This window comes from Leuresthes tenuis, unplaced genomic scaffold, assembly GCF_036924035.1.
Source record: "Leuresthes tenuis unplaced genomic scaffold, fLeuTen1.0.hap1 SCAF_20, whole genome shotgun sequence".
Taxonomy (NCBI): domain Eukaryota; kingdom Metazoa; phylum Chordata; class Actinopteri; order Atheriniformes; family Atherinopsidae; genus Leuresthes; species Leuresthes tenuis.
In genome coordinates this window covers 21,463,671-21,475,264 of record NW_027325374.1, presented here as the reverse complement: position 1 = coordinate 21,475,264, position 11,594 = coordinate 21,463,671, and the positions used below count along the sequence as shown (strand labels likewise).

General features: G+C 42.4%; 1 protein-coding gene across 1 annotated transcript; it reads right to left on the bottom strand.

The window, feature by feature from the left end:
• Positions 1-1,159: 1,159 nt before the first annotated feature.
• Positions 1,160-9,827, bottom strand: foxk2a (forkhead box K2a). The gene is made up of 9 exons (XM_072373423.1): positions 9,348-9,827; positions 6,846-7,040; positions 6,615-6,756; positions 6,173-6,319; positions 4,775-4,968; positions 4,452-4,642; positions 4,035-4,292; positions 3,746-3,943; positions 1,160-2,772 (listed from the first exon to the last, which is right to left on the bottom strand). Exons 1-9 carry the CDS (start codon positions 9,641-9,643, stop codon positions 2,582-2,584), a joined length of 1,812 nt encoding a protein of 603 aa, XP_072229524.1. The 5' UTR covers positions 9,644-9,827; the 3' UTR covers positions 1,160-2,581.
• Positions 9,828-11,594: the final 1,767 nt, after the last annotated feature.

Genomic DNA, 11,594 nt, shown 5'->3' with positions numbered 1-11,594 from the left:
GGGCCTCAGTTAGAATGTTAAATGCTAAACTTCATGACAGTACAGTTAGAAAAAGACTGAACAAGTAGGGCTTGTGGGGAATGGTTTGCAGGAAAAAGCCTCTTCTTTCTAAAAAGAACATGCCTAAACAAACCACAAGACTTCTGGAACAATGTCCTTTGGACAGACCAGACCAAAGTGGAGATATTTGGTCATAATGCACAGCAGCACGTTTGGAGGAAACCAAACACAGCATATCAGCACAAACACCTCATACCAACTGTCAAGCACGGTGGTGGAGGGCTGATGATCTGGGCTGGTTCTGCAGTCATTGACTCTCGATGAACTCCTCTGGATACCAAAGTATTCTAGAGTCAAATCTGTCTGACAGTTGAAGTTTGGCTGAAACTGAGTCATCGACAGGACAATGATCCCAAACACAGCAGCAAATTTACAGCAGAATGCCTGAAAAAGAAAAGAATCAAGGTGTTGCAATGGTCCAGTCAAAGTCCAGACCTCAGCCTGATAGAAATGCTGTGGTGGGACCTTAAGAGAGCTGTGTGCAAATAAATATTCATCAACATCCATGACCTGAAGCAATGTGACAAACAGGTGACACCATCCACAAAACTACCACTTCAAAATATTGCTGCTAAAGGTGGATCCACCAGCTGTTTAATCATGGAGTGGAGTTAGTTTTCACCATTTCTCTTCTTTTATGGTTTAGTTTTTGTTCAATGAAATCCATCCATCCATTTTCCATCCCCACTTAATCCAATTCAGGGTCTGGAGCCTATCCCAGCTTGTTAAATGAATTGACATTGTAATATGTCATGTGCTGTTGCTCTTCTGACGATGCATTTACGTAAGTTCAAGACCTGGTAACAAGCAGGTGACGTTTTATCATGTTGTGATGATGAGGGTGCACATTCTTTTTCACAACAGTCATTTCCTGTTGCAGTTTGACTTCACTCTGAAGTCCAATGCCTTGGCATACATTCAGCACGACTCAGGACTGGAAATGTTTGTCGGGTTGTTTTTTTTTCCTTGAGGAAAAAGACTACGTTAACAGAAACTTTCACACTCCAGCGAAACAGTCTTCCTTTCAGGAACACTCAGTGTAACCTCCCCCGGCAGAAAGAAATAACAGACAGAAATAGAGTTTGCGTTTGCTCAGCAGAGAAGGCGTTTACTTAAAGAAATGCAAACTGAGAAGTAGTTTTAAATAAATTTATAAAAAAAAAAAAAAGAAAAAAAAAAAGCATTTATCCACTGAAGCAGAACAAACAACTATCACTTGTTTTTTCCTGGTGTAACACAGAATACAATCTGTATAGACTTTAAAGTCGCCAGAACAGAATAAAAAAAAATAAATCAAGCCAAGAGACTGCCAACTTCAACACAAAGGTAACAAACACAGCCAATGATGACAGGGAAATCAACCGAACAAATACAAATGAAAAACAATACAAAATAACTAAGAGGTTAAGTGCAGCACTGGTCAGAATCATATAGCGTAGATTCAGTCTAAATTTTCTTTGCTCCATATTCAGATAATCTGCTCTGGTACATTTGTTTCTAGATCCGTAACATGCAAGCTCGATGACACGTATGGTCAAATACACATGGGAATATACTTTTTTTTTATTTCATAGGATATTTGTAAAATATGAAAAAATCTGTTGATGTACAGCGATAAAGAAATTTCATTTGCATCACTGAGCAGGGAAAAAAAAAAAAGAAGAGCATCCACTCCGTAGTGTTTTCTTTAGAGGAAGAAAAAAAAAAACAACCAAAAAACAAAAGACTACATTCATTTCACCGAACAGTCCACATACAAAAACAACAACAACGAAAAAAGATTCCCAAAAATACCATGTCGAGATGTTTAAATGTTCTCAAAGACCCCACTTACAGCGTTTAGTTATCTTAATTATTACTACATAGTATCTGTGCCTTGGGAAACGAAGTAACACTCAGAAAAGATCCAAAGATACAACGGAATACTGCATATCTACTCACGACTGGGTTAGGTAGGTCGACGTGGAGGCTAGCTGCCGAAGATGGGAATGTCCACATGTCCTCACACACTTCCCTTTGTGAAATACACTACTTGTGATGTCACTTGGGTGCTTTTTCTATCCAACACAGAGTTAAGCGCTTGTCTTAATGCTACCAGGATGAACCTCCCTATCCTCTTTGGGAAAGTGTCGAGACTCCTCGCTCGTATACATAGTGTTTGCTTTCTTTTATCTGGAAATCTGAACATTTTAGTCCCCCCCCCTACTTTCTGTTCTTCTTCTTGCTGTCTGGGTCTCAAACACAGGGGATTCACAGTCATCAGCCTCAATTCTATTTTCTATTTTCAATTTGGTCTTTTAGTTTTTGCATCGTATTTCACCGCCGTCATACGTGGAAGGGAAAGTGGGAGGGGCTTGCACATTCTGTAGTCCTTTTCTTTTTGGCACCTTGGAGAAGATGATGACACCGGGTGGGATGGAGGGGTGGGGTGCGGTGGTGAGGGGTGGGGTGGGGGGGTGAGAGGCTCAACGCGCACAGGACAGCAGGGCCCAGGATGTGGATAAGAATAGTTGAGGAGGGGCTACTTGTCACTGCCGTCACCGGTTCTGTCCGTGGTGCCGTTGTTGTTGCCGGCTGCTGCTGCTCCGCCATTCTCTTCTTCCGTTTTCACTCTCTTAGACTCGGGCTGCTCTTGCAGTTCTCCATTCTGCCTCTTGGTGGGGAGGGAAGCTGAGGCTGAGGCGTGAGTTGCCAAGAGATGAAGAGGGTTTGCTGGTGGAAAGAAAAAAGAAAGTACAGGCTTTATAAAAAAAACGTTGGTCTTTATGGAGTGTGATGAGTGTCACAACTGTAGGAAACAAAGTAAAAGGAGTGTTTTCCCCGGCACAAGACTGCTGCAGCCATGGCACTAAGGCTGAAGAAACTATGCTGTTAGAGGGGGTGGTCTCTGACCGTTAAGTTATATAATAAGTTAATATGTTCATCAAAGTCACCTTTTAACATGGCCTTTATTATTAGTTATCATTAGGGCTGCAGCAAAGAGTTATTAAGGTAATCGAGTAGTTTATCGATTAATTGAGAAATCGGATAAGAAATACTTTTGCAATGGGGAAAATTTACGTTAAAAAAAAGCTTTCAGTTAAGAATTAGGGCTGGGCAAAGTCTCTAAAAACATTTCTCATTCTGATGTAACAGTACTATAGAACACTCGGTATTTGCTTTCTACTAAAAGTCCAGATGTGTCAGCAGGTAACATCTGTTTGCCTCTCCTACTGCCTCTGCTTTCATATACTGTAGTTAAATGCAGCTGAAATCCCAATAAAACCTCTATTTACCTTTTTCATTGACCGTCATTAGACAACACAGTGAATCAGAATCAGAGGCTGAAATAACAGCAGCTAACACTAACTCCATAACCAGCAGTCTCTGGTTTTATGACATGGTGTGATAAAATTGCCTTTGGGGACGTGTTTTTATTTAGGTTGAACTTTGATGTGACTGAGAATATTAGTTCACATTAACACAAGAAGCTGCTCTAATGGGCATGAGGCAGATTAGGGAAAATATGATAGTGTGCTTGTGCTGGCAGGGTAGGTCTGGTGCCATTCAACAGAAATTAGTCACAATTTGTCCAACACTTAAAAAAAGCTGCATTTTTTATTAAAAATACCAGACAAAAATGAAAAAGTACTTAAGTACTGAATCATATATTTGACAACTGATGGTATGGCTGTGTGTGTGTCACCTGTGTTAGCTGCAGTACTGATAGGCACCAGATGAGTCCCGTTCTGTGTGATGGCCTTTATTGGAAGCTGGTGCTGGCCGAGTGGGGCTTGTTGAACGATGGTGACGGTTGTCAAGGGAGCAGCCTGAGAGCTCTGGATGATGCGACTGACTCCGCCTATAGATGAAGCTGTGATAGATGGAACTGGCTCCACTTTTACTGTAAACGGGGACAAAAACCATGAAACAGGGTGCACTCTCAACATCATATCCGATGAGAACATTTCCATCTGAGGTCCATGGGAAGTCACCTTTGATCTCTTGGTGCTCTCTTCCTCCGTTCTCCTGAGGTTGTGGGCTCACGGTTGAAGTGGACTGTCCGCCAACGGTTGCCACGGTGACAGCTGGGATCTGGTGCACAACGTGTACTGTCTGCATGACAGGGGCAGAACTAACTGTTGTTGTTACGATGGCTGGTGTTGCCATGGCGTAGGTCACAGGCTTCATGGTCGTTTGAGGCATCTGGCGCTGCACGGCGATGAGCACCGGCTGGTTGCCGAGTGGGGAGCCTGACAGAGTGTGGGGGAAAATTTACTGCAACTATTGTTCAAATACAATACACCGTTAAAAGAAAAAAAAAAGTAGCCGTGTCACCTAATGTTTGCAACAAAGAGCCATCAGTGCATTAGTTCCCTCTGCTAAAAATCTTAAAAATTGTTGTGCGTTACCAGGGGAGTTCTGTGCAAAGCGGGCCTCTTGAATGACGGCGAGTTTGGGCTGGACTGTAGTGGGTGGTGGTGGGGTTGGCTCTGGCTCCATAGGGACTGGGGAGCCCTCTCTGGATAAGCTGTCTGGGGTCTGGACCCCACTGGAGTGGGCAGACAGTGCCCCTGTGTGGTTGGGGGAGGCCGGGGCGCTCCTGGGACAAAAAAAGGGAAAACTGTTCATCACTGTCATGTAAGACCTTCCACACAGCTTTCCAGGTGGCACGAAAGCCCTTTTAATTTTATTAATATATATATTTATAAATGTAGCTTTCAGCAAGCGTTACCTTGAGGAGAGAGGCCCCACAGGGGTCCGGAAGCAGGGCACTCCCCTGGGCCTGCGTTTCCTGAAGGCCTGTTCTATCAGCTTCCCCTCTGAAGCGGGGTCGATTCTCCAGAACGAACCTTTGCCCGGCTCCTCCTGTGAGCGGGCAACTTTGATGAAGTATCGGTTCAGAGACAAGTTGTGGCGGATTGAGTTCTAATGGAAACAATAAAGAGTTTAGTAAAAGTTCAACTGATGCAAGTCGAGTATCGTCCGAGTTAAATAAGGTCAGAATATTTCAATCTTACTCTATATTATAGCACTATACATATACATATGTATATATGTGTGTGCAGAAAACATACATGGAAAGCTTGCTAAGCTTTGCAACACTCTCTTAAAATGTTCTTCATTTTCTGTTCAAACAGTGAAATGGAGTGTATTTATACAGAGTTTCTGGTATTTTTTTAATCCATCACACACATCAAACGGACTGGGGAAGCCAGGGATTGAATTACCAACGTTCTGAGTGGTTGATGCTCTACCTCCTTAACAACAGTTGGTTGTCGGGTGGGTCTTTGTGGACTGGGCTTGTGTCACAGAAGTAATCAGATTGCTATCAGCAGAGCTTAGAGGCTGGCTGAACACCTCTGGCTCTGGGGTGCATTTTAATCAGCAGCTCCCACAACTTAAAGAACCTGTTTTTCTTTTCTTTCTTGGAACTAAAAATGTATTTCAGCCCTGGGTCTGTTGCAGTTTGACAGAGGTCTAAGGTTCTGTGTAGATCGGGCTAATTAAGTCTGCTGAGGTGTGTTGCTGCATCCCAGCAGGGCTCACTGGTGTGTGGGCTCTGCCACGCAGAGCTTACACAGGCAGTAAAACTAGAAAGGGTGCTGAAGCTATTTTCACTCAAAATCTGTTTATTTCACACACTTTGATTGGCTGTTGATGTATCTGTGCCCTGCTGTGAAACTATCTGAGATTCACGTTTTATCGCTTTAAACCTTTGTTGTCACGACTGCTGTTGCCTCTGCTGTCAGCCGTGGAGGCGGCAGGAGATTGCAGGAGAGTTAACCAGCATTAGTTTAAGATGAAGGATTACAACAAACAAATGAAGAGTCAAACTACTCACTGACATTACATTATCAACGCCTGGAGTGACCTCCTCATATTCATCCAAAACCCAGAGGTAAAGAAAGAGAAAAAAGCTCCAAGTGCACTCATTAGAGGAGCGGTAAACAAGATTAAAGTAAAAGATGTAAAGTTTTTTTACCTTTGGGTAACGGATCATTCCATCTCTAAACGATCCGTCTGCATTAGTTTACATATCTACATGGACCCTGTGTTCTGACTGTGAGAGTAACACCTGCACTGCTGTTCACCCACAGACAAAATGCATAAAAATAGTGAAGACACTGACCTGCCAGCCTTTATCAGCTGTTCTGTAGTAAGGGTAGTTCTTGGTAATGTGGGTGTATATTCCATTCAGTGTTAGCTGCTTATCTGGAGCCATTGTGATAGCTTGGACTATTAGTTGCGCATATGAGTAGGGTGGTTTAGAGTCATCCTGTGGAAGATGAGAAACAAAGTTAAATCAATGTGCTGTAGGGATGAAGTTGATGATTTGAACAAACACGCACGGATGCACCATAAAATTTATCCAAGATCAAAGTCTGGGTCTGGTACAGTCATGAGGATTGGGCGATTTTAAGACCTCAATGATCAATCAGTGACATTCACAGTATGAGTCCATCACGACTGCTCGAAGTCTGCTGCGGCCATCGTGCAACCTCCCGTTTAAAACATCCACACTGAATCCTCTAATGCAGCTTGTATTCATCCACCTTTTGGCCAGTTCTCACCTTTGGGCTGTCTTCACCTGAGGCCTCCTTGTCATTCTCTGATTGGGAGTTGTCTCCTATGAGGTCAGAAGCGAGAACTCGGCTCGTCCTGTAGCTTGAGAGTCCCGCCCCCCGTGGACTTGATGGACAGGAGTTTGCAGCACTACAAAAGAGATTAAAGACGTATTTTTTGAGTTGGGACACTCAAAACGATGACTTGGGTAAGAAAACTCTGCCTTCAACGCAACCTACCTGATGGTGCCAGTAGGTGAAGGCAGTGGGCTCATGAGGTGGGCAATGTTGTCAGGAATGTTAATGGTCAATGGGGAAATCTGGGGCTGGACGGGCTTGACCGGTGATTCCGGCACGTTCCTTGGCTCCTTCTTGTCGTTAGACAGGGCGGTGAATGTGATCTTTATACTTGTGCTGGGGAAGCGAAAACAGCACCTAAAAGAGGGAGAGAAAAAAAACACAGAAGACAGCGTAAAGAGTGTGTTGAATGCAGACATATTTCCATTAGTGAAATGATGTTTTTTACAATGTTACTGGACAGAAAAACCTCCTGCCTGGCAAAACGCATGCCAAGGTTTTCCAAATGAAGCCCAGAGAGGAGCACTGAGGGTCAGCTTCACAGCGTTAAATATGGACATACACTAACACCATTACGTTACAGATCATGTCTGACATGTATAATTTATTATTAACGCGGCAGGCTATATTTGCACTACTTGCTGACACCTAAATATGAATGACACAAAGGAGTGGTGGCAATATTAACTCCAAATCTGAAAAAGGTGGAAGAGTATGGAACACTTTCTGTTTAAACTTTACAGTTCAAATCCAAGATATTTAGTTTATTTCTTTTTTGCCATTAAGACCTGCTACACATTCCACAAAAGTAGGGACAGGATCAAAACAGAATGTTTGACGAGTAAAGTCCACAAGTTTGCCAACAAATGTGTGACGAAAATTTAGGGTTTAAAAACTGTTTTCCTCAATGGAAGATAGGAGGAGACTTACATATTTCTCCCTGTGCAGTGCAGAATATCATTTAACCATTCTAGGAGGAATACTGTAAGGAATTCCAGTTGGTCTGAGCTGGACACCAGTGATTTCTGATCGGCATCAAGAACCATCATTCATCAGTAGCTAACATATTAATATGGGTAAGGGATCACTGTGAGAATCCTTTGTGAAGCACTACAAGACTTAAATGAGCAAATGCCACCTCGGACATAACCGTGTGAAAAACGAGCTTTACATTGACCTTGCACAGAGGCGGCGTCAGCTTCTCTGGGCTCGGAGGCATCTGGGCTGGACCATCACTGTGGTCAGACCAATCGGTATTCAAGATTTTTATTTTTTTTTTTTAACGGAAGAAATAGGTAGCATGTGCTCCAGACCAAAGACATCCAGATTATTAGCCACAAGTCTCTGCGACGGTATGGATTTGCTTTTTTCGACGACAACATTAATGAAAAGAGTTCATTGAGATTTTGGAGCGCCTTCAACACAGGACCTTTTCCAAGGAAGTCCACGGATTTTTCATCAAGACGTATGACAAAGGCTCAGTTGAAGAGGAGGAGGGTACGGGTACTGGACTGGTCATCATGCAGTCCTGAGGTGTTCCCAACAGAGAACGTCGGAAGAATTTTGAAACGAAAAGTAGTACAAAAACCCACACCCCACAAATTATTCGTTGCTTGGTATCCCCGTCGCCAGAACATCCTGTAGGAGTTATAAAAATAACTGGCAAAATTACATTTTTTATTCCAACTTTTATTGAAATGTGCGGTTAAAAATGAATGCGCATTAAAAAAAAAAAAAAGTTGGCAAAACTTGAAATATTGTGGGTTTATACTGTCTATAATCCAATAAATGTCAAAGTAAATGTTTTCCACAACATATAAACTTTTTCTGATTTGCAAAAGAAAAACAAGAAACTGACAAGCCAGCAGTGAAAACATATGCAGAGATGGGAACAAGCTGACACTGACATCAACTACAGCCCAAACCTGGCATTTATTGTTGTATCCTAACTTCCTCTTTTTTTTTTTTTTTAAATCAGTAAATTACACTGTGAATTAATGACTGTATCAATACAGTCTTCTTCCAAGTAAAATATACTCCAGCCTGTGTTATGGCAGCCTGAGTTCAACCTGAAGGGTGTAGGCGGGGACAACAGAACTTGAGGGTTGACCCCAAAGCCAGTGCTTTCATTTTTAGTATTTGTTCAACCAAACCTTACTACAACTCGGCCATTTTATTGATTCGTGCTCAAACCTTACTAAATGCAGGCATCAAAGAACACCCCGTGAGACTGTTCGATGTGTTTGAAAATCCTTTACAATTCGGCATATTCAAATCTCTCGATTATAAAAGATAAATTCAACTACTATTACTTCAATGTTACAAACTAGTCTCAACATGGCACAACAAAGTTGGTGGCAGTGCAAATAACCCTCGGTATATGGATTACTTCAAGACCGGGAAAAAAAATTAATATTCCAAAGTCATGAATCAAGTTCAGTTACATTTAGGATTTGGTAAAGAACACAACCACTATTACACTAGTATGCCTAACATGGAGAGTTCATGTGACGTTGTTGCTATACACACACGGATCACGCTTGGTGCTGCTTGACACAGCACGTGCAACACCGCTGCGGGCTAACAAAACAATAACAACACAATAACCACATGAATGCATTAATCCGCAGATGCATTTGAACGTCAAGCAAATATGAAACTTACATTCGTGGAAGCTGGAGAGGTGGAGCCCCTCTTCTTTGGAACACCCCATCAACAAACACCCCGTTTTTCCCAAGGCACCGGAGATAGAATTCTCCCGTGCCAGTACCATTTTCTCCTGCGGTGAATATTTCGAGGTGCCGTCGGGATATAAAACTGGAGTGCCCCATGCTGACGTCCACAGACCCTTGAGAAGAATTCCGGCCGATGGTCACCGACCTTTTCTTCATCAGATACTCGAATTCTCGGCCCTCCAGCCGGGCTACCGCCGACCCTGACATCCCGCTTACCACCGCCATCTTCCAATGTGTCTAGTAAAGATTTGGAGATGTAAGCTAAACGCAAATTAGAAGCGGATGCAGGGATCTGAAGAGGGGTTATATTTGGGGGGGTTATTGAAATGGGGAGGGGATCCAATCTTACACCGTGGAGAATTTAGCTAGGAACGTGCCAGACCGGGGACACAGCGGCTCCGACCCAGCACCGTGAAGAGGGAGAAAAAAAAAGAAGAGCAGCATCAACCAATCAAAAGCAGCCAAACGGACGGAAGTCTTGCGATAGACAATCTTCTCCACCAATGAAAATCTTGCCTGGGCAAGCAGATGTGTAGTGTTTACCAATGACAACAATAATACAAAATAGCCGTAGAAAATAGAGGTCGGTTGCAGTGCAGGTGACACGCAGATGGACGGACACATGCAAAATACGGCGAAGCGACTTCAAGGAGTGGAATTTGTTGATCTCAACTTTGAAGAGGAAACATTTGTTTCACCTATTGGTCCTCATGTTCATCCCTTGAGAGGCATTCCTATGTTCTTCTGTCTCTACATTTTCAAAATTTCTTATACAAATTCAAGTTTTAGTTTATTTATCATTACACAACACAAGATCACATAACCAAACCAGAGATGTAGTCTGGAGTGGCTCCAGTGTCTTAGACATAAAACTCTTAAACAAAAAAAACACAATCTTTGAATGGACACTGAGTTGATAGAACCATGAAAACATGATCCAGCCACTGAGGATGACGATCTTAGAGGGCTTTATAAATGTCAGTGGTATTTCTTCTTGTGTATATGTAACCATGTTCATGGAATTTAGGTGAAATGGTTCTGAGGAAGGTTTGGTTAAAATCACCAGATACAATAAAGCTCTATCTCTTTGACAGTGTAAATGTGGTCCACACATGAGCTGTGATAGGGCCATGGTCTCATCCCATCCACTCCATTCTCTAGTGACCAAACATATGCCAAAAGTAAATTGGATTGGATAGAGGAATAACCCAGGGTCTATGCTGACTTCTTTTAACTCCATATCTGGGCTTTTCTGTCTCTGTTCAGGGTCAGACGTTCCACTTGCAGTGATGTTTGGTCCAGCTGCTCTCACTGGCTGATCAGAGGACACTGGAACAGAGAAGGTTTGATGGTCCGCTGAACCAACATGATCTCATGGCATTGTGTATAAATCCTGTGGCCAAATTTGTGTCTCATTTATAAGCATTTTGGTTTTTCCACGTTTTTTCACAACATGGAATTAGAGTTGATGTCAACCCTTTACAGTATTGAACGTGACATGACACTTAAAAGAAAAAAATGTGCATACTAACAACGCACAACATGACTTGGTAACTTATACTACTCTCTACTTGCCATGCAAATTGGACTTCAGAACTGGGAATGATGTCACACCTAATTGACTGTGTTTCAGTTGCAAGCTAGATAGGTAGGATTTATTCTGTGTTTTAGTTGCCCCTAAAGTCAGAACTGACACCACACACCAAAGTTGACCACATGCAAGTCAGAGTGATTTGCTGAGTAACCAGTCTAGCTTTGACAAGCTGATAACAACACCTTGTGCATACAAACACCATAGCAACATGTTCGCTCTTAGATGCTGGACAGTGCTATTTGTGTGATGAATTTAATGAGACATTAATTGACAGAGGCACTAATAAACAATTTATTTCTTGAGCTGTCATTGCTATTTGTGCACCAGAGAGTCGTGTTGGATTTTGAGGTCAAGACTGATGAGGTCCCTCTGACTTTCTGCTTAGATATTTAGACTTAAGAATTCAAATGGAATGCAATATTGTTCACTGACCAGGCTAGTGATTATTAGCATTAGAAGTTGAAAACAACACATTTCGCTGTATTTTGCACATATAAACACCATTGCAACATTTTCACTGACAGAAATTGATTAGCATTTTGTGTGCGACTGATTTAATAAAATGCAAACTGACAGAATTGC